We start from the raw sequence: 23,995 nt of genomic DNA on the forward strand, positions 1-23,995 counted from the left end.
CATGACTCTTCCTTGTCCTAACTTTGGACAAGACTTGTGATTTAGAGGTCTTCCACTTGAGATTCCAACTGAGATGTAATTGGAAAGACTTGACTCTTACTTCTGATTTGAGAAGCGGTTGGTTGGTTTCACCTCTGCCTTACTGCTCACTGCAATTTGCAACTGTGTTGCTTAGTGGCTGCAAAAAACCGCACTGTGACTGAAAACAGGATGGATTTGAGGAGCGCCGTGTCGAACTGGGCCAACAGCTCCTCTGACACTGCAAACCTCTTACAGGGAAAACGACTTCTGCTGATCCTTTTGTCGTGACACTTCAAGTCACAGAAGATGAAAACTCAGCGTGTGTGGAATGACAAGAATTTCCACAAACATGTTTGTAGACTTGTCTTAGTTGCTACACAAGCATTGCAGAGAGACAGTAACTCAGCTCTGCATTGTTTTCAAAATCGATAGTCATTGACCTGGATGCTTTTTTGATTTTCTTTTAACACAGAGCCAGATCGAGTTGTCACTGCTACTGGGAGGCCAAGCTTTAAGGAAACGTTTTCCTCTGAAGTACGGATGGCTCGTTCTGTTGTTGGCTGTTGTTGTCTTATGGATCATGTTTAGCAATCCCAACGTCGCTGATCACATAGCCGGTAAATTAGCACAGGTGAGTATTTGTCATCTTTCAAACATGAACTTCAACTTCGTCAGCATTATAGGCTGGTAAAAGTACAGCTTTCAAGTTCAATGAACCAAGTTTATTTGTGTCGCACATTTCAGCAACAAGACAGTTTAAAGTGCTTTACATCATGAAAACACAAAAATACAAAGTCATAAAAGACACCAGAAAAAAAAATAAATAAATTATTAAGCAGCTTTTCTATCCAATTATGAATTGGTTAATCAAAAGCCTTACCAAATTAACCCTACACTGTATTATGTTTTATTTATTGTAAGAATTATGGATAGAAAATGTGGTTAATACAACAATCGTTAGCTGCAGCCCTAGTTCATTTAGTTATGGGTGCTTTTTGACTGATAACTCCCAATCTTTGGGAAAGCTTCTGGACCTGAAAAGTATCAAAACCCAAATGGGAAAAAGAAGGAATTGTTGGGTTTTCAAACAAAATATTCAGTTATAGTTTTATGCTAATGCAGGGTCACCTCAATATATAATTGAGGAAGCTATCATAATTAATCAGTAATTTGTAAAGAAACTATGATTTTATGGCACTTGATTTGTTCAATCTCTAAACTTTATTCTCTAGTTGAAGAACAAAGTCCCGACCACTGAGGCTCTGATTCCCACCACCAGAACTCTGAAACGTCCCACTGAGCCTCCTAAGCCAACCAGTTTCTGCTCCTTCCACTCTGTGTTACCTGAAGACGCTCTTGAGTTGGAATTTTTAAAGAACTACATCACCTGGCCTGAAACACCATCTGTCCCAGCCAACTTCTGTCTGAATGACACCAGTCATCCCGCTCACAGCACGTTCACCATTCTTCCACGTGACGGAGGGGGAAGTTGGCATGTTGGTGATCAGCTGGAGGTTTTGATCAAAATTAATGACTTTCTTGGTCGCCCCAAGAAATCTGGCGGAGACGTCCTGTTTGCTCGGCTGCACAACCGAACTGTTCAGGCAGGCGTGGTGGGGAAAGTCTTTGATCATCGCAACGGTTCCTACACGGCTGTATTCTCTTTACTATGGGAAGGAAGCGCACAGGTTGAGGTAAGACTGAATGTTTTTCTCTTAAATGAGCAAATAGTGTGACCTAGATAAGATCTCCTTTGTTACTTTCTCCTAAATAAGCTTTTTGTGTCGCGAGTTCTGGATATCGAGGACCTGAAAGCTCAGAGTAGGAGGGTAATGTGTTAGATCCATTTTTTAAATTTGGCCTGAGTTTAATCTGCCTGTTTTTACCACAATGTTTATACACAAACCTTTTTTCCTCTTGTTGTCTATCATGCAGTCAGAAATTTGAAAGGTGGTGACTGATGTGAAAAAGGAGAAACTTACTTTTTGAAATATTTGACCTGTTTGACCCAGGAGTGTCTGATGAAGTTTACCACAGCCAAACCAAACGTTGCTGTTTCTCTTGACAACCAGGCTATAAAAAAACGTTTCTTGAGTATTGGGAAGTATAGTCAAACCTTCAGTATTTCTGAGGTACATTAGGAAATTGAATAAAAGTGAGTCTAATTAATAGATAAAAAAACAGCTAGGAAAGAGCAGGACATTAAAGATAGCTCAGGGAGAACTGATTAATGCAATAAACATAGCAGAATTAAACAGCTCAACCATTTACTAAGGTTGAGCTGAAAGAGAAAGGAAAATAAGAGACAGAACATAAACTCAACAGAAATGACACAAAAACAAAAGGAGCAAAGACAACATGGCAAACTACAGTAACTGGATCATTAAACTAAAATGAAGCCCCAATTAACACATAGTCAAATAATGTACAGTACAAAGTCCCAAGATAAGCATGACGTTCTTGAACTCATTTTGTTTCTCCACAAAACAAGCAGAGTGCAACTTAGAGCAATAAATACACAATATCACCACAGTATATTGTTCATAACCTTTACAAAGACTGCTTCTACAAACATTTGTAAAATATTTAGTCTCTCTCAAGAATCAGTGGTTTCCAGTGTGGTACCGTGAAATGTTATGACCTGTCCAGTAAGTCCAGTTGGGAAATTTCCTTGCTACTAAATATTCGACAGTCAACTGATAGTGAGGTTGTATCAAGGTGGAAGTTATGGGGAGCAAAAGCAACTCTGGCACAAAGAGCTAAGCATGTAAAATTACAGATTTAAGCTGATGCTAAGGCATGTAGTGACCAAAGGTGGCCAATGTCCTGCAGAATCAATGGCTATAGACTTTCAGACTTAATGTTGTGTTCAGATTTGCTGAAGAACAGAGAATAGAGTATCATGGAATGGGGTTCCTCATCCTACATCTGTAAGTGCAATACAAGGTACTAGGTACACAATACAGCAGTGGAGAGATGTTTTCTGAAATAATAAATATAGCATCATTGTTTAACAATCCAATGCAATATGGGTTTACTATTTGCCAGTAAACCCATACGGCAACTGCATTGTACGAAATGGAACATTGGGAGGAGACAAGATTGCCTTTTTCCAGCCTGGGACTGACCCTTGCTTGAACCTGTATCCTCTGCTGTATCCTCTGCTTCACTGGCAGAGAAGCTCAATCACTTCTTCACCTGTTTTGAGACTAAATCACCAGCGAGCCCCTACTGCAGGCAAAATCCCTCCACAGCCAGACCATCACAGTACAGGCACAGAAGTGTGAATTACCTTGAGGGCAGTGAACTCCTGGAAATCTGCTAGATCAGATGGTGTAAGAGACTGTGCAGACCAGTAAGTTGGGGTTTTACCAGCATCTTCAATCAGTCCCTCATCCGGTGCTCCGTCCCACCATGCTTAAAGTCCTCCACCATCAGCCCTCTGCCATACAAGAACATTAGCAGTCTCAATGACTTCCTGTCAGTGACACTATCATCACAAAGTGTTTTGAAAAACTGGTTCAGAGTCACACTACTTCTCATCTGCCACCCAAATTGTACCCTCACCAGTTTGCATGCAGAGCCAACTGGTCTACAGAAGATGCTATCGCTACCACTATGCACACCACATTGGCACATGTGTAACATCAAAGGAGCTACATGAGGCTGGTCTACCTGGACTTCAGATTAGCTTTTAACACCATCATTCCAAGCATACTGGTGAGGAAACTGGGGCACCTGGGTCTCCCCCACAACATGTCCAGCTGGATCATGGACTTCCTGGCAGACCACTGCCAGAGGATGAGAGTAGGATCCCACCTGTCCTCAGCAGTGAGCACCAGCAAGGCTCTCCACAAGGCTGTGTGTCCCATGAGTTTAGCTTCACCCACCCAAACAAAATCATAAAGTTTGCTGATGATGCCACAGGGGAATGGAGGTGGAACGACTGTCTGGTGCACCACCAACAACTTCCATTTGAACACCTCCACCTCCACGAACTGGTTGTCAACTTCAGGAGGTGTAAACTAGACATTCAACCCAAAGTCATAAATGGGGACAGTCGGGAGAGGGTGTCAAATTTCAAGTTCCTGGGCACCAACATCAGTGAAGACCTGACCTGGAACTCTAACTCCACTTCAGTCCTGAAAAAAGGACAACAGAGACTGTACTTGCTGAGGATTCTCAGGAAGAACAACCTGAGAACTGAGTTCTTGGTGTCCTTCTATCGCTGCTCTGTGGAGAACCACAGTGGGATGAGAACCACATCCCACTGTGGTTCTCCAGCTCCACTGCGGCAGAGAGGAAGCAGCTCCACAGGGTCATAAACACCACCCAGAGACTGATTGGCTGCCTTCTTCCATGTCTGGAGGAGATCTACAGGACTCAATGCGTCCAGAGAGCCTGCAGTATCACCAAGGACCCCTCACACCCCGGCCACCACCTCTTCAAACTCCTGCCCCTGAGGGCAATAAAGTCCTTAGGGGCACTACAAAACAGTTTCTACCCAAGAACTGTTGTTGCCCTTAACACAGATAATCCTTCTAAAACCTTATTTATTTATTTTTTCCTTGACATCCCAGTTGTTCTGCTTCTACTATATTTTTTATATTTATTGAGATAAACTTATTTATTGTTTTCTTATTCATTTATTTGACTTGCCTCCAAGAGTTGCAATTTTTAATATGTCATTGTGCTTTCTTCATGTACAATGACAATAAAAGAAATTCTGATTCTGATGAACTTAATAAATGTCCCGAGAGGAATCACTCAACTACAACACCAAAGGAAGATCACTGATCATACAAGCCGTTTGGATTAAGAATCAGATGTCACTCAATTTGTATTTGAAGGCAAACAAGTAAATATCTTTGGCAATATAGTACTATGTCACATTTACCAGTGAGATTTTCCAGTCCTGAACCAGAGAAGTGATATATTATTCCAGTTCATTTGCTATGAGAAGTTTTTCTGTAATAGATACTATCTATCTTACACAAATAAAAGCGTAGTATTTTGGGGTTTTACATATATTTAAATTTTACTTCACAAGAGAAATTGTATTGTGAGGTTTCTTGTCGTTTTCAAAAAGGTGACCCTGGTCCACTCCAGTGAGGCAGTCACAGTCCTAGAGAGAGTCAACCTGGAAAAGCCTGGCAGGATTTTTTTTCAAAGCCTCTTCCGCTCAGGCTCAGTCACTGAGGATGCCAATTGTAACGTGTGCCTTAAGGCTCCCCCGGAGCAGCTGTGCAACTTCACTGACACCCACACCGGTGAGCCCTGGTTCTGCTACAAGCCAAAGACGCTCAAATGTGAACACAGGGTCTCCCACGCTTTCAAAGGTTTGGTACCGCATCCAACAGGCAACGAGGCCAAGCTCTTTCAAAGGTAAAAGTAACAATTAGTTTATATTCAGCTCTTTTCTATTGCATGACAAATGTCCTAAAGCTTTTTATGTCTCTTTGCCCACTAGCTGTGGGAGGTGTGTGCAGTAAGACTTTAGTGGAGTTGACTGTTGTTCACAGACTTCAGAAGCAGACATGTATTTACTTAAAAAACTGACATCTTTTCATCTTTCAGGTGTTTTTTTTGGCTTTGGTTTGTTTTGGTTTTTGTATCTTTTTGTTGTTGATGACATTGAATCATCAACAAGTTGATGATGGTGCAGGAGTTTATAATTCAGAAGTGACCAACAAACTAAAATGTTGCCGAACCAGAAAAACTTACCATCAACATTCAAGATAAACAAAACTGTGTGAAATACTTTTAAAATGTCCCCAATAAGACAAAAAGGAAGACAATATTTGTTTCTTGTTACTATTTCAGATAATTTTATTTCATTTTTTTCAATGTAGCCTATCTGGTAGGGTAGCACTAAGACTTGCTGTCTGACTGCCGCAATGAAGCCGAACAGATTTACTTTCAAAAGTGAAGCATTAAGGCTTTCACTATTATGCTCCACTTGATATTTATATCAACAAAACTTTATTGGTAACTGCTTTGGGTTTATCTAAAAAGTAATAGACACAGAGTCAAAAGGAAAATGGAGAAAAAAACGTATCTGCAGTAATCTGTCCGGATAACAGCATCAGAGAGTCTGGCCTTGAAAACCTGAACAAGCTAATAAGAAGGCTAGCTCTGTTCTAGAGACATGGAGCCTGATGGACCTGTTGTGGAAAATAGATTAGACACACAATGAACAAGTACAACGATAATCTATACTTCGATTACAAGTAATGCAATGTGACTGACCTGAATTGAAGTCAATTGAATGAAAGTAAAGAAAATGTGCCATTCAGTAAGAACGCACATTGGAATTAGCAGTTAAAATTTGTTTTGATTTTAGTAACGAGTCTTTCATACAGTTTCTTTGCTCTTGTTACAGTGGTGTCAACTTGAAAGTTTCCATTCCATCTTCAGGATCCTCCAAAATCACCATTTTACCAAAACTAAAAGGTAAAAGTTGCTATATTGTCATAAATGTGTTACAATGAATCATTGATTGCCTGACATACATGGAAAAAATGTAATCAGTTATTCTATGTGTGGCTTTCTCAAAACAACTTTGTCCAATGGCATTTTATAATTTACATGATGTGTTTGGACTTTATTTCAGATACATAAAACTGAGTTAAATGTGGTTGCATAACATGTAACACATTCATTTAGAAAGACATGCATTTTACTTGAATAAACCGTAAAATATTGATTTGCTATGAAACTACGATAATGTAGAACAGCTGTTTGTTCTGCTCAAGTTACTATCATAAAACACAATCATTAAATATCATTTGTTTTTTCCTCCAGTTCCCAATGAAACAGTCCCTGTTAACATGTCAGGTAAAGTTGCTGTTTGTATAATTGGGTAAAAGTTTAATATCCACAAAGGTGTTTCTGTAAAGTAATGCTGGCATTCACTTTCTATGTCTTAACATCATTTTGGTTTTCTTTTCTTTTTGTTCTTCTGAATCTCCCCTCATCTAGAAGCCATGAGAGGAGCTGGTCCTGCTGGTTATTACTACCAGGGTGCTTGGCGAGCACTAGACGGCACCACAGTCCATCAGTTTAACAACGCCACAGCAATCAGCCAGTGTCTGAAAGGGAAGGTTCTCCATCTGTATGGAGACTCCACCGTCAGGCAGTGGATTGAATTCTTAATAGCTAAAGTTCCAGGTAGATACTCAGTAGAAATGTTTGACAACAATTCAAATTGGTTCCTTCTGACTTGTTCTCTGTTAAACTTTCAGATCTCAAGAAGTTTGACCTGAAAACCCCCCCAAAAACTGGGCCCCTTATGGCCTTAGATTATAAAAACAACATTTTATTGACGTTCCGCTGCCACGGCCCTCCCCTCCGTGCTCCTCCATTGCCGGTCAGCCAGTTCCACTTTGTTGCCAACGAACTGGACAGCGTGGTTGGAGGAACAAACACTGTAGTCATTTTTGGCGTCTGGGCACACTTTGGCGTTTACCCTGTGGAGGTCTACATTCGACGTCTGCTGAGCATAAGGAGGGCAGTGGTGCGGCTGTTGACCAGAGCTCCAGATACTCTGGTTATCATCAGGACTGGTAATCCCAAAAAGCTGACGCTACGTGAGTCACTGACCACTGACGATTACTACGCATTGCAACGAGACAAGATACTCAGAGCAATATTCAAAGAAGTTAATGTCCGACTGCTGGACGCCTGGGAGATGACCCAGGCTCACTACCTTCCACATGACCTCCACCCACCTCAGCCCATAATTAAGAATATGATAGATGTTATTTTGTCCCACATATGCTCCCAGAGGTGAAATTTACAGACACATGGAAGAAGTAGAAGACTGTAGATCTGTGTGGTAGATCTGGTAACTATTGGTGATTGGTAACACATACTTACTGTTTGACTTTTGATACAAACAAATCCAGCTGTACGGATTTGTTTGTATCTAGATGAGGGGAAAAAATATTAACAAAAAGAAGCAGATGCAGGGTTTGTGTTTTATGGGAAATGTAAGGACACTTTATGGTGTCTCAAAGCTTTTGTTCCATTAAATATTCAATAAAAGAACATAACCATAACTATCTAATCTCTGAACAGTCAACATCCTATTTTATCTCAAACGTCTTTTCTCAAGCCTGTTGCCTCTAAGACTTTTTCACAACTTAATGTATTTTGATGTAAATCAATGTAGAGCTCTGCATTAATATGCTCATGTATGCTCGCTATGCTAGCTTAGATCTTGTCAGTTATGTTCTGTGTGGTGTTTTTCAAGAAATTGTCATGATTTGCAGTGTGAGGTGGTGACGCAGACGCAGTGAACCCAGTAGCTGAGAGGAATGATGATGATGATGATGATGATTTAATTAACAAACAATGCACACATAATCCAAAATCCAGGCGGCACAGCTGAGCAGAAAGGCTAAGGTTCAACACTGGTAGCAACTGGCAAACTAATAGACATCTAGCAACAGACTAGCTCAGACAGCTAAACGGCAAGACAGATCAAACAGACTGGTACGACAGAGACACAGGTGGCATTAAATACACAGAGGGTAATCACGGAACTAGACACACCTGGGAACAATCAAGAGGTAGACAGGAAAACACAGAGACTCAAGACACAGAAATCCAAAATAAGCACAGAGAGAAAACTCAAATCAACACGGAGAAAACCCAATCTTGACAGAAATGACTCAAATGACATGGTGATCACGGCGCAACACAGTTCTGAAAGTAATGGAGACATGGAGGAAACATTGACATAAACATTTGATATATAAATGACTCAAAAAATAATGAGTCAAAGTAATATAGTGAGTTGTGCAGCTAATGTTAACAATAAGAACATTTATATCTGTTTATTTTTTTGCATGTTAATTAAAAAGAACATTAAATTAGTTAGTTATTAGTGTAATCTGCACTCAGCACTAGTAACATTATTTCCATTACTACAATAGAACGATTCTCTCTGAGTTTTATGTGTGCAGGTCCAGTTCTATGTTTTCATCCTACACTGCAAAGTCAGTGCATCCAAGATGCTATAATCACATTTCTACATTAATACAGTTGTTTAAATGATTAGTTTTTTATTGATATGACATTTCATATGACAATTTTAGACCCACCTTTCAATAAGACAATATAAATTCTACAAATCAATTATGATTATGTGATTAACTTACACATTTGGTTAGAGGACTTGATCAAGACATGAGGCTTAAAGTTTAGGACTTGGACTGGACATGTTAGGTCTGCAGGCTTGTGTGTAGGACAGTGGCTGTGTTTGTGTGTAACTTCCAATCAGAAGCAGCTTAACTGGTTCAAGGAGGAAGATACCAGATTGCTTTCCCACCTAGTAGAGTAAACAGGCGCTCCTGAGCTCACCTTTAACTATTTACAAATCACACCTTTAACTATTCCAGTGTGTTTTCGCTTCCTGGACTAGTCTTGTACCCTCATCTTTATCAACTCTTGCCTATAGTTAAGCAGCAATGGCCAAATGAGGCTTTAAAGCCCTTTGATTTGCCCAAAGGTTCATTACTTGGTGCTTCCTTCATTGCTCACCAGTGACATCTAGTGCTGAACTGAAACTGTGACAGCCTTGCCACTCAAATAAATCATACTTCAAAAATATGACAACATGGCAGTGTATGCAAAATTGTAGGGTCCATGGAATCATATTTAACTAAAATGATTGGCACAGAAATGTCCTGCTAAAATATTGACCATCAGCTGTGGTTGTCCTTAATTTTGTGGACTGAAGACGTTTGATGTTTTGTGTCTTGACAGTGACGTGTTTGTTGGGGCAGAGATGGTTTGCTTTGTGTTTGTTACTTCCTTTCTGGAAAAACTAGAATTTGTCTAACTTCTATTTTTCTAGGACTTCTAGTTCTGATTGATTAACAGGTATGCAGAAAATTTCACTCTTCCAGTGGCTGTTAGTCTGTTTCCGCTGCTTGAGGGGGGGGGCGTGTGTGTGGCTAAAAACTCTTAGCCAACATTTTTTGTTGGCTTCCTTTCAGCCACCGCTGATGAATGAAACTCTTCTCGAATGCTGCTATCGCTGCTGTTGAGAAGCAGCGATCGCAGCTTCTGTTGCGATAGCAGCAGAAGCTGCTCCCCGCTGTCATCACCTCCTCGGACAGCGGGGAGGTGATGAGGCCCCGTCAGCCGGTTAGATCCTGAAAACGCGAAAAAAATAAAACAAAATAAAATAAAATACCAGTGCGACCCCGACTAGGCTGCGGATAGGGCCCTCAACCTGTCTTAGGACTGTGGGACGTTTAAGAGTTTTTAGCCAACATGACTCTTCCTTGTCCTAACTTTGGACAAGACTTGTGATTTAGAGGTCTTCCACTTGAGATTCCAACTGAGATGTAATTGGAAAGACTTGACTCTTACTTCTGATTTGAGAAGCGGTTGGTTGGTTTCACCTCTGCCTTACTGCTCACTGCAATTTGCAACTGTGTTGCTTAGTGGCTGCAAAAAACCGCACTGTGACTGAAAACAGGATGGATTTGAGGAGCGCCGTGTCGAACTGGGCCAACAGCTCCTCTGACACTGCAAACCTCTTACAGGGAAAACGACTTCTGCTGATCCTTTTGTCGTGACACTTCAAGTCACAGAAGATGAAAACTCAGCGTGTGTGGAATGACAAGAATTTCCACAAACATGTTTGTAGACTTGTCTTAGTTGCTACACAAGCATTGCAGAGAGACAGTAACTCAGCTCTGCATTGTTTTCAAAATCGATAGTCATTGACCTGGATGCTTTTTTGATTTTCTTTTAACACAGAGCCAGATCGAGTTGTCACTGCTACTGGGAGGCCAAGCTTTAAGGAAACGTTTTCCTCTGAAGTACGGATGGCTCGTTCTGTTGTTGGCTGTTGTTGTCTTATGGATCATGTTTAGCAATCCCAACGTCGCTGATCACATAGCCGGTAAATTAGCACAGGTGAGTATTTGTCATCTTTCAAACATGAACTTCAACTTCGTCAGCATTATAGGCTGGTAAAAGTACAGCTTTCAAGTTCAATGAACCAAGTTTATTTGTGTCGCACATTTCAGCAACAAGACAGTTTAAAGTGCTTTACATCATGAAAACACAAAAATACAAAGTCATAAAAGACACCAGAAAAAAAAAAAAAATAAATTATTAAGCAGCTTTTCTATCCAATTATGAATTGGTTAATCAAAAGCCTTACCAAATTAACCCTACACTGTATTATGTTTTATTTATTGTAAGAATTATGGATAGAAAATGTGGTTAATACAACAATCGTTAGCTGCAGCCCTAGTTCATTTAGTTATGGGTGCTTTTTGACTGATAACTCCCAATCTTTGGGAAAGCTTCTGGACCTGAAAAGTATCAAAACCCAAATGGGAAAAAGAAGGAATTGTTGGGTTTTCAAACAAAATATTCAGTTATAGTTTTATGCTAATGCAGGGTCACCTCAATATATAATTGAGGAAGCTATCATAATTAATCAGTAATTTGTAAAGAAACTATGATTTTATGGCACTTGATTTGTTCAATCTCTAAACTTTATTCTCTAGTTGAAGAACAAAGTCCCGACCACTGAGGCTCTGATTCCCACCACCAGAACTCTGAAACGTCCCACTGAGCCTCCTAAGCCAACCAGTTTCTGCTCCTTCCACTCTGTGTTACCTGAAGACGCTCTTGAGTTGGAATTTTTAAAGAACTACATCACCTGGCCTGAAACACCATCTGTCCCAGCCAACTTCTGTCTGAATGACACCAGTCATCCCGCTCACAGCACGTTCACCATTCTTCCACGTGACGGAGGGGGAAGTTGGCATGTTGGTGATCAGCTGGAGGTTTTGATCAAAATTAATGACTTTCTTGGTCGCCCCAAGAAATCTGGCGGAGACGTCCTGTTTGCTCGGCTGCACAACCGAACTGTTCAGGCAGGCGTGGTGGGGAAAGTCTTTGATCATCGCAACGGTTCCTACACGGCTGTATTCTCTTTACTATGGGAAGGAAGCGCACAGGTTGAGGTAAGACTGAATGTTTTTCTCTTAAATGAGCAAATAGTGTGACCTAGATAAGATCTCCTTTGTTACTTTCTCCTAAATAAGCTTTTTGTGTCGCGAGTTCTGGATATCGAGGACCTGAAAGCTCAGAGTAGGAGGGTAATGTGTTAGATCCATTTTTTAAATTTGGCCTGAGTTTAATCTGCCTGTTTTTACCACAATGTTTATACACAAACCTTTTTTCCTCTTGTTGTCTATCATGCAGTCAGAAATTTGAAAGGTGGTGACTGATGTGAAAAAGGAGAAACTTACTTTTTGAAATATTTGACCTGTTTGACCCAGGAGTGTCTGATGAAGTTTACCACAGCCAAACCAAACGTTGCTGTTTCTCTTGACAACCAGGCTATAAAAAAACGTTTCTTGAGTATTGGGAAGTATAGTCAAACCTTCAGTATTTCTGAGGTACATTAGGAAATTGAATAAAAGTGAGTCTAATTAATAGATAAAAAAACAGCTAGGAAAGAGCAGGACATTAAAGATAGCTCAGGGAGAACTGATTAATGCAATAAACATAGCAGAATTAAACAGCTCAACCATTTACTAAGGTTGAGCTGAAAGAGAAAGGAAAATAAGAGACAGAACATAAACTCAACAGAAATGACACAAAAACAAAAGGAGCAAAGACAACATGGCAAACTACAGTAACTGGATCATTAAACTAAAATGAAGCCCCAATTAACACATAGTCAAATAATGTACAGTACAAAGTCCCAAGATAAGCATGACGTTCTTGAACTCATTTTGTTTCTCCACAAAACAAGCAGAGTGCAACTTAGAGCAATAAATACACAATATCACCACAGTATATTGTTCATAACCTTTACAAAGACTGCTTCTACAAACATTTGTAAAATATTTAGTCTCTCTCAAGAATCAGTGGTTTCCAGTGTGGTACCGTGAAATGTTATGACCTGTCCAGTAAGTCCAGTTGGGAAATTTCCTTGCTACTAAATATTCGACAGTCAACTGATAGTGAGGTTGTATCAAGGTGGAAGTTATGGGGAGCAAAAGCAACTCTGGCACAAAGAGCTAAGCATGTAAAATTACAGATTTAAGCTGATGCTAAGGCATGTAGTGACCAAAGGTGGCCAATGTCCTGCAGAATCAATGGCTATAGACTTTCAGACTTAATGTTGTGTTCAGATTTGCTGAAGAACAGAGAATAGAGTATCATGGAATGGGGTTCCTCATCCTACATCTGTAAGTGCAATACAAGGTACTAGGTACACAATACAGCAGTGGAGAGATGTTTTCTGAAATAATAAATATAGCATCATTGTTTAACAATCCAATGCAATATGGGTTTACTATTTGCCAGTAAACCCATACGGCAACTGCATTGTACGAAATGGAACATTGGGAGGAGACAAGATTGCCTTTTTCCAGCCTGGGACTGACCCTTGCTTGAACCTGTATCCTCTGCTGTATCCTCTGCTTCACTGGCAGAGAAGCTCAATCACTTCTTCACCTGTTTTGAGACTAAATCACCAGCGAGCCCCTACTGCAGGCAAAATCCCTCCACAGCCAGACCATCACAGTACAGGCACAGAAGTGTGAATTACCTTGAGGGCAGTGAACTCCTGGAAATCTGCTAGATCAGATGGTGTAAGAGACTGTGCAGACCAGTAAGTTGGGGTTTTACCAGCATCTTCAATCAGTCCCTCATCCGGTGCTCCGTCCCACCATGCTTAAAGTCCTCCACCATCAGCCCTCTGCCATACAAGAACATTAGCAGTCTCAATGACTTCCTGTCAGTGACACTATCATCACAAAGTGTTTTGAAAAACTGGTTCAGAGTCACACTACTTCTCATCTGCCACCCAAATTGTACCCTCACCAGTTTGCATGCAGAGCCAACTGGTCTACAGAAGATGCTATCGCTACCACTATGCACACCACATTGGCACATGTGTAACATCAAAGGAGCTACATGAGGCTGGTCTACCTGGACTTCAGATTAGCTTTTAACACCATCATTCCAAGCATACTGGTGAGGAAACTGGGGCACCTGGGTCTCCCCCACAACATGTCCAGCTGGATCATGGACTTCCTGGCAGACCACTGCCAGAGGATGAGAGTAGGATCCCACCTGTCCTCAGCAGTGAGCACCAGCAAGGCTCTCCACAAGGCTGTGTGTCCCATGAGTTTAGCTTCACCCACCCAAACAAAATCATAAAGTTTGCTGATGATGCCACAGGGGAATGGAGGTGGAACGACTGTCTGGTGCACCACCAACAACTTCCATTTGAACACCTCCACCTCCACGAACTGGTTGTCAACTTCAGGAGGTGTAAACTAGACATTCAACCCAAAGTCATAAATGGGGACAGTCGGGAGAGGGTGTCAAATTTCAAGTTCCTGGGCACCAACATCAGTGAAGACCTGACCTGGAACTCTAACTCCACTTCAGTCCTGAAAAAAGGACAACAGAGACTGTACTTGCTGAGGATTCTCAGGAAGAACAACCTGAGAACTGAGTTCTTGGTGTCCTTCTATCGCTGCTCTGTGGAGAACCACAGTGGGATGAGAACCACATCCCACTGTGGTTCTCCAGCTCCACTGCGGCAGAGAGGAAGCAGCTCCACAGGGTCATAAACACCACCCAGAGACTGATTGGCTGCCTTCTTCCATGTCTGGAGGAGATCTACAGGACTCAATGCGTCCAGAGAGCCTGCAGTATCACCAAGGACCCCTCACACCCCGGCCACCACCTCTTCAAACTCCTGCCCCTGAGGGCAATAAAGTCCTTAGGGGCACTACAAAACAGTTTCTACCCAAGAACTGTTGTTGCCCTTAACACAGATAATCCTTCTAAAACCTTATTTATTTATTTTTTCCTTGACATCCCAGTTGTTCTGCTTCTACTATATTTTTTATATTTATTGAGATAAACTTATTTATTGTTTTCTTATTCATTTATTTGACTTGCCTCCAAGAGTTGCAATTTTTAATATGTCATTGTGCTTTCTTCATGTACAATGACAATAAAAGAAATTCTGATTCTGATGAACTTAATAAATGTCCCGAGAGGAATCACTCAACTACAACACCAAAGGAAGATCACTGATCATACAAGCCGTTTGGATTAAGAATCAGATGTCACTCAATTTGTATTTGAAGGCAAACAAGTAAATATCTTTGGCAATATAGTACTATGTCACATTTACCAGTGAGATTTTCCAGTCCTGAACCAGAGAAGTGATATATTATTCCAGTTCATTTGCTATGAGAAGTTTTTCTGTAATAGATACTATCTATCTTACACAAATAAAAGCGTAGTATTTTGGGGTTTTACATATATTTAAATTTTACTTCACAAGAGAAATTGTATTGTGAGGTTTCTTGTCGTTTTCAAAAAGGTGACCCTGGTCCACTCCAGTGAGGCAGTCACAGTCCTAGAGAGAGTCAACCTGGAAAAGCCTGGCAGGATTTTTTTTCAAAGCCTCTTCCGCTCAGGCTCAGTCACTGAGGATGCCAATTGTAACGTGTGCCTTAAGGCTCCCCCGGAGCAGCTGTGCAACTTCACTGACACCCACACCGGTGAGCCCTGGTTCTGCTACAAGCCAAAGACGCTCAAATGTGAACACAGGGTCTCCCACGCTTTCAAAGGTTTGGTACCGCATCCAACAGGCAACGAGGCCAAGCTCTTTCAAAGGTAAAAGTAACAATTAGTTTATATTCAGCTCTTTTCTATTGCATGACAAATGTCCTAAAGCTTTTTATGTCTCTTTGCCCACTAGCTGTGGGAGGTGTGTGCAGTAAGACTTTAGTGGAGTTGACTGTTGTTCACAGACTTCAGAAGCAGACATGTATTTACTTAAAAAACTGACATCTTTTCATCTTTCAGGTGTTTTTTTTGGCTTTGGTTTGTTTTGGTTTTTGTATCTTTTTGTTGTTGATGACATTGAATCATCAACAAGTTGATGATGGTGCAGGAGTTTATAATTCAGAAGTGACCAACAAACTAAAATGTTGCCGAACCAGAAAAACTTACCATCAACATTCAAGATAAACAAAACTGTGTGAAATACTTTTAAAATGTCCCCAATAAGACAAAAAGGAAGACAATATTTGTTTCTTGTTACTATTTCAGATAATTTTATTTCATTTTTTTCAATGTAGCCTATCTGGTAGGGTAGCACTAAGACTTGCTGTCTGACTGCCGCAATGAAGCCGAACAGATTTACTTTCAAAAGTGAAGCATTAAGGCTTTCACTATTATGCTCCACTTGATATTTATATCAACAAAACTTTATTGGTAACTGCTTTGGGTTTATCTAAAAAGTAATAGACACAGAGTCAAAAGGAAAATGGAGAAAAAAACGTATCTGCAGTAATCTGTCCGGATAACAGCATCAGAGAGTCTGGCCTTGAAAACCTGAACAAGCTAATAAGAAGGCTAGCTCTGTTCTAGAGACATGGAGCCTGATGGACCTGTTGTGGAAAATAGATTAGACACACAATGAACAAGTACAACGATAATCTATACTTCGATTACAAGTAATGCAATGTGACTGACCTGAATTGAAGTCAATTGAATGAAAGTAAAGAAAATGTGCCATTCAGTAAGAACGCACATTGGAATTAGCAGTTAAAATTTGTTTTGATTTTAGTAACGAGTCTTTCATACAGTTTCTTTGCTCTTGTTACAGTGGTGTCAACTTGAAAGTTTCCATTCCATCTTCAGGATCCTCCAAAATCACCATTTTACCAAAACTAAAAGGTAAAAGTTGCTATATTGTCATAAATGTGTTACAATGAATCATTGATTGCCTGACATACATGGAAAAAATGTAATCAGTTATTCTATGTGTGGCTTTCTCAAAACAACTTTGTCCAATGGCATTTTATAATTTACATGATGTGTTTGGACTTTATTTCAGATACATAAAACTGAGTTAAATGTGGTTGCATAACATGTAACACATTCATTTAGAAAGACATGCATTTTACTTGAATAAACCGTAAAATATTGATTTGCTATGAAACTACGATAATGTAGAACAGCTGTTTGTTCTGCTCAAGTTACTATCATAAAACACAATCATTAAATATCATTTGTTTTTTCCTCCAGTTCCCAATGAAACAGTCCCTGTTAACATGTCAGGTAAAGTTGCTGTTTGTATAATTGGGTAAAAGTTTAATATCCACAAAGGTGTTTCTGTAAAGTAATGCTGGCATTCACTTTCTATGTCTTAACATCATTTTGGTTTTCTTTTCTTTTTGTTCTTCTGAATCTCCCCTCATCTAGAAGCCATGAGAGGAGCTGGTCCTGCTGGTTATTACTACCAGGGTGCTTGGCGAGCACTAGACGGCACCACAGTCCATCAGTTTAACAACGCCACAGCAATCAGCCAGTGTCTGAAAGGGAAGGTTCTCCATCTGTATGGAGACTCCACCGTCAGGCAGTGGATTGAATTCTTAATAGCTAAAGTTCCAGGTAGATACTCAGTAGAAATGTTTGACAACAATTCAAATTGGTTCCTTCTGACTTGTTCTCTGTTAAACTTTCAGATCTCAAGAAGTTTGACCTGAAAACCCCCCCAAAAACTGGGCCCCTTATGGCCTTAGATTATAAAAACAACATTTTATTGACGTTCCGCTGCCACGGCCCTCCCCTCCGTGCTCCTCCATTGCCGGTCAGCCAGTTCCACTTTGTTGCCAACGAACTGGACAGCGTGGTTGGAGGAACAAACACTGTAGTCATTTTTGGCGTCTGGGCACACTTTGGCGTTTACCCTGTGGAGGTCTACATTCGACGTCTGCTGAGCATAAGGAGGGCAGTGGTGCGGCTGTTGACCAGAGCTCCAGATACTCTGGTTATCATCAGGACTGGTAATCCCAAAAAGCTGACGCTACGTGAGTCACTGACCACTGACGATTACTACGCATTGCAACGAGACAAGATACTCAGAGCAATATTCAAAGAAGTTAATGTCCGACTGCTGGACGCCTGGGAGATGACCCAGGCTCACTACCTTCCACATGACCTCCACCCACCTCAGCCCATAATTAAGAATATGATAGATGTTATTTTGTCCCACATATGCTCCCAGAGGTGAAATTTACAGACACATGGAAGAAGTAGAAGACTGTAGATCTGTGTGGTAGATCTGGTAACTATTGGTGATTGGTAACACATACTTACTGTTTGACTTTTGATACAAACAAATCCAGCTGTACGGATTTGTTTGTATCTAGATGAGGGGAAAAAATATTAACAAAAAGAAGCAGATGCAGGGTTTGTGTTTTATGGGAAATGTAAGGACACTTTATGGTGTCTCAAAGCTTTTGTTCCATTAAATATTCAATAAAAGAACATAACCATAACTATCTAATCTCTGAACAGTCAACATCCTATTTTATCTCAAACGTCTTTTCTCAAGCCTGTTGCCTCTAAGACTTTTTCACAACTTAATGTATTTTGATGTAAATCAATGTAGAGCTCTGCATTAATATGCTCATGTATGCTCGCTATGCTAGCTTAGATCTTGTCAGTTATGTTCTGTGTGGTGTTTTTCAAGAAATTGTCATGATTTGCAGTGTGAGGTGGTGACGCAGACGCAGTGAACCCAGTAGCTGAGAGGAATGATGATGATGATGATGATGATTTAATTAACAAACAATGCACACATAATCCAAAATCCAGGCGGCACAGCTGAGCAGAAAGGCTAAGGTTCAACACTGGTAGCAACTGGCAAACTAATAGACATCTAGCAACAGACTAGCTCAGACAGCTAAACGGCAAGACAGATCAAACAGACTGGTACGACAGAGACACAGGTGGCATTAAATACACAGAGGGTAATCACGGAACTAGACACACCTGGGAACAATCAAGAGGTAGACAGGAAAACACAGAGACTCAAGACACAGAAATCCAAAATAAGCACAGAGAGAAAACTCAAATCAACACGGAGAAAACCCAATCTTGACAGAAATGACTCAAATGACATGGTGATCACGGCGCAACACAGTTCTGAAAGTAATGGAGACATGGAGGAAACATTGACATAAACATTTGATATATAAATGACTCAAAAAATAATGAGTCAAAGTAATATAGTGAGTTGTGCAGCTAATGTTAACAATAAGAACATTTATATCTGTTTATTTTTTTGCATGTTAATTAAAAAGAACATTAAATTAGTTAGTTATTAGTGTAATCTGCACTCAGCACTAGTAACATTATTTCCATTACTACAATAGAACGATTCTCTCTGAGTTTTATGTGTGCAGGTCCAGTTCTATGTTTTCATCCTACACTGCAAAGTCAGTGCATCCAAGCTGCTATAATCACATTTCTACATCAATACATTCTGCTTTTGCTTTCATTTTATACATAAAGACAGAGTCAGTTTGATCTTTAACACCTGGAAAAGCTCATGAGACAAAAACAGACATTTTGTTTGTGATGAAAGTAAAAGATGTTCCACCTTCAGATAGAACTCGTGTTCATACAATACAAAAATATAACAGGAAACCTTACAAGTAAATATAAACTTAACCTTGCATGAATATAAAGTAGGAAAAATTCTTGGGTGTTTCAGGCTCAAAGATGGGTTTAACAAGTAGAAACACCTTTAGCAATAGTCACTAGAAACATGAACTTATTTATGGGTCCAAAATCCCAAACATTGCAGTGGAGCCATTTCTGCCAGTTAAGGACTGGTATTTCACCAAACTCATCGAAAACGACTTCTGCTGATCCTTTTGTCGTGAAGATAGATAAAAACTCAGCCTGTGTGGAATGACGAGAATTTCCACAAACATGTTTGTAGACTTGTCTTAGTTGCTTAGTTGCTACACAAGCATTGCAGAGAGACGTTCTGTGCTTCAGCGTTGAGAACTGCTCCTCCCAGATAAATAAACTAATTTTGTTGGATGAACTTGTTAAAACATAACAAAATAACCAGGTCTAAAGTATTCTGAGAGCAAGAAAGAGAGAAATAGCAGATTCTGGCAGCAAGGAAAGAGAATTAAACAGTGTTTTAATGTTGGGCCGAACCGTGGAGGGAACAACAAAAAGGACTGAAGTACACAGAACAAGAAAGACTATCTAAAAACAAACAAGCAAACTCTGAATCCCAGAATGAACAGATTCCCCCATTTTTTTGCATCGCTGTTAGGAAGGAGGAGCCACAGATGGAATCCCCATGAAATCATAGAGCTACTGAACTGTATCCACGGCAGCTTGTTTAATCTTTACCAGACGGCTTGGGGAAGACAGGCGTGAGACGGTCTTGCTCTCGCTGGCTGAGAGTTAGACCGCGACTTTCAAGAAACATTCTGTCTGCAGTTTCTGAATCCGGGCCGAAAATAAGCCTGGACCTGGCTCATTGGAGCTCCTGCAGAAAAGTATCATCTGAAGAATCATACGTTCCCCCAAGAGACTGAGAGGAGTGTTTTCCTGGCCTCGGCCCTGAGAGAAGGCGCTCGTCCATTCGGCCCATACGGTTCACGTAAGCAGTTGTGTCTTTGGCAGATTAAGCCGATTCAGGATAAAATGTTTTTATTTCACTGTGTTTTGCTTTATTTGTGCTGGAAATATGGTGAGTGGTAAAAAGTCACCTCACTCTTTTAAATCCATGTTTTCTCTTTATTTCAACTCAGTGAGCTGCTTATAATGTCTGGATATGCAGACATTCTAAATTGTGTCTCTGTTATCTTGACTGCTAAAGTTAAAGTTAAACTTCTGCTAATGCTGAGGTTGTAGCCACCTTCTGCCATAACCATAACTAACTGACTGAGAGCCGTGCAGCTATTAATTCCTGATAATCAGGTGTTGCAGATGTCAAAGACTAAGTTATGAGTCATTACGTTTTGTCATTAAATGTATTTCTAACATGAAAAATCAAGTAAAGCCGAAGGAAAACATTTTAAGTCTTAAAATGAATATGACTGCTGTCACACTGTCTCAAATCTCTGGCCACAAAGTCCCACTGTCCCCTTCTGTGAACATAAACTCCAAACAAACCCAAACCCCAGTGCTTGTAGCTCTCACTATAGCCAAGGAAACAATACTGCTTAATTGGAAAAATAGAAGAAAATCAGTACCTCACAATGGCCAGATCTACTTACACAACAGATATCAATGGAGTAACAGTCGGCAATACATAAAAACTAGAGGTGTGCCGATAGATCGGCCACCGATTATTATCAGCCGATTTCCGTGAAAAAGTCTATGATCGGTGATCGCCGATCACGGTCTCCACCAAAACTGATCACCTGCATCTCGTTTCGCAGCCTGCATGTGCAGCTCGTCTCCTCTGTCCTTAAGCGATGTTGGCGATGAACTGCAACACTCTGAGAGCGAATGGGGAAGTTTGCGTGTTCCGCCGAAGAAATACCTCAAAATGCATCAACACAACAAATCCAATATGACGTTTAAAAAACAAAATTTGACAGAGTTTGTTTACATCGAGGCTCAATGCAGGAAAAAAAAACACAGGGACATCCGGAGCGGCCAGATCGCAGGTGAAGCAGCGCACAGCTACCGATACTCGGTCAGAAAGCTAAACAAATAACCCGAATAATAATTGAAGTCAACAGTGTAAGACGCTGGTTCTGCTCCGGCTGTTGGACCGCCACTACCCGGAGCGTTTCTGCTGCACCCGCAGTGACTCTCACACCGAACGTCTGCTTGCAGCATGTAGCTTAAACAAACAAAAGAAAAAGGTTTTACATAAAACTTTCAGTAAGTAATAACATGAGATAGATCATCTCTGAAAAATAATCGATGCGTTCTGCATAGTTACTCCGCTCAGTCACAGCCAGCCAATCAGAACCAGCATTCATCAGCCAGACAGGCTCTCAGGAAGTTTGGATTCAGTAACTCAGTATTGTTTATTTTGATGCAACCTGCATTTGACTCTGAATGAATGTTTTTTTTCTTCTTGACATTACTTGATACAGGAGATGTTGTGAGATTTATTTGACTTATGCATAATTCATGGTACTGAGGGCCTACTGTTAAATATTTTACTGATTGCAAGACAAAGACCAGCAGAAGAGGGAAATGAGAGGCAAATAATAGGATTCATGGTGTTTCACTCTTATCCTTTATTTGTTCTTTATTCTTCCATATACTTTTATTTATTTATTAATTCTTTTTCTGTTTGCTTACCTCTTACTACTACCGATTGCAGCAACCTGGCACTGCTGGCAGATGTTTAGTGTTCATTGAACTGCAGAGCAGAAAGCGACACAAGCAGTGTGAATAACAATTACAGCCATTTTAAGCAGAAAACATGTCGTTTTGAGAGGAGAATGTATTGAAAAATACTGCTTCATAAAACATGCAACATTCTCAAAGCTACAGAGGCAAAAAGCTTCCTACGTGAGGTTGGTTAAAATCTGCATTTTTTATTTCAAGAACAGCAAAAGCTAAAAGATGAAAAGAATGATGCTGATTGGCATTCTGTTTCATAATTAGAGGGAAAAGTTGCTTTAGTTTGTTAGTTTACCTTTCTGCTGGTGTCCATCACCATCCACCCTTCTCCTTTGCTCTGCCTCTTTTTAAACTGAACCGTGTGATGATCCCTGCCTCGCTCTTTGCAAATGCAAAGGCATGACTGAGGATTAGATTAGAAAACTTTTCCACTTCTACATTTTCTCATAAATTCCCCGTCATTAGGGTTTCTGGTTGGAGAACCGGCCAGTTTAATGATTAATGATTCCCTTGGTGAAATATCACAGATTGTCTTTACATAGTTTATCTAAATAAGCTGTATTAATTTTAGTTTAAGAATTTAACATCCAATATCAAACTTGCAATTTGGTTGGTCGTTTTATAAGTTAATAATAATTAATAATCTATAAAGGATTTTTGATTCTGGCTGGTTTTTGTCTGTTTTGTAAGTAGAGAGAACAGTTGGTTTATTTGTTTCTTTGCTTTTGTTTGTATTTGTCTCCATCATCATGCGGTACACAGACGGCAGATAAGATTGTCGGAAGGGGAAAATAGGGACAAAAATGTTTTTAATAAAAAATCCTGCCGTGCGAACTACGCTTTAGAGATCTGACGGAAACTTTGAAATGGTTTTGAAAGTTGCAGAGAAGTTTTTGAATATTCAAACACAATGTTTGGACGTGGAACATGTTGTTGCCCTCTTTGTTTGGATTCTTTGTGTTCACACGGCAGCTTCCTCCTCCACCCTCCAGTGTAAATTTGCCACTGTGCTGTTGATAACCATCCATGGACATTTTGTCTCTTTCATTGTCCATTTGCTGCCTGTAAGTTGAGTCAAGTAAAAATAATTGGCAACACTTTATTTGAAGGGGTGTTCATGAGACTGATATGACACTGTCACAAATATGACATAACACCTCTTATGAACATGAAGGAGTCTTTATGAATGTTTATGGCTGTCGTCATGAAGTGTCATTCGGTAAATAATGACACTTTCAAGACAAAGTTGCATTAAAAGTCAATTAAAAGTGCCAACTTTGCATTAAAGTGTCTTTATTTACCGAATGACACTTCATGACGACAGTCATAAACATTCATAAAGACTGACACAAACTTGTCACAATGAAGAAAATAGTCATCATCGGTGGTTACTGATTCCAGTGCTGTCAGCTTTTTTTTGGATTACCAGTCCTGATGATAACCAGAGTATCTGGAGCTCTGGTCAACAGCCGCACCACTGCCCTCCTTATGCTCAGCAGACGTCGGATGTAGACCTCCACAGGGTAAACGCCAAAGTGTGCCAAAATGACTACAGTGTTTGTTCCTCCAACCACGCTGTCCAGTTCGTTGGCAGCAAAGTGGAACTGGCTGACCGGCAATAGAGGAGCACGGAGGGGAGGGCCGTGGCAGCGGAACGTCAATAAACATGCATTCACACCAGCTCTGCTTAGTCTGCTTTAATCAAACTGTAGTTAGCTTGTCTAGAAGTCTGGTTTGTTTGGGGAGGCTTGAATGAGCAAACTCTAAT

At 40.3% G+C, this 23,995-nt stretch overlaps 2 protein-coding genes across 2 annotated transcripts; both read left to right on the forward strand.

Annotated features, from left to right (window-relative positions):
* The first annotated feature begins 498 nt into the window (after positions 1-498).
* LOC114160739 (NXPE family member 3-like) lies at positions 499-8,293 on the forward strand. Its single transcript, XM_028043489.1, has 7 exons — positions 499-652; positions 1,254-1,715; positions 5,111-5,406; positions 6,404-6,474; positions 6,826-6,858; positions 7,006-7,191; positions 7,266-8,293. The coding sequence occupies exons 1-7, from the start codon at positions 602-604 to the stop codon at positions 7,811-7,813; spliced, it is 1,647 nt and encodes a 548-aa protein (XP_027899290.1). The 5' UTR covers positions 499-601; the 3' UTR covers positions 7,814-8,293.
* A 2,509-nt stretch (positions 8,294-10,802) lies between these two features.
* Positions 10,803-18,598, forward strand: LOC114160741 (NXPE family member 3-like). The gene is made up of 7 exons (XM_028043492.1): positions 10,803-10,956; positions 11,559-12,020; positions 15,416-15,711; positions 16,709-16,779; positions 17,131-17,163; positions 17,311-17,496; positions 17,571-18,598. The coding sequence occupies exons 1-7, from the start codon at positions 10,906-10,908 to the stop codon at positions 18,116-18,118; spliced, it is 1,647 nt and encodes a 548-aa protein (XP_027899293.1). The 5' UTR covers positions 10,803-10,905; the 3' UTR covers positions 18,119-18,598.
* Positions 18,599-23,995: the final 5,397 nt, after the last annotated feature.

This window comes from Xiphophorus couchianus, chromosome 17 (assembly GCF_001444195.1).
Source record: "Xiphophorus couchianus chromosome 17, X_couchianus-1.0, whole genome shotgun sequence".
NCBI lineage: Eukaryota > Metazoa > Chordata > Actinopteri > Cyprinodontiformes > Poeciliidae > Xiphophorus > Xiphophorus couchianus.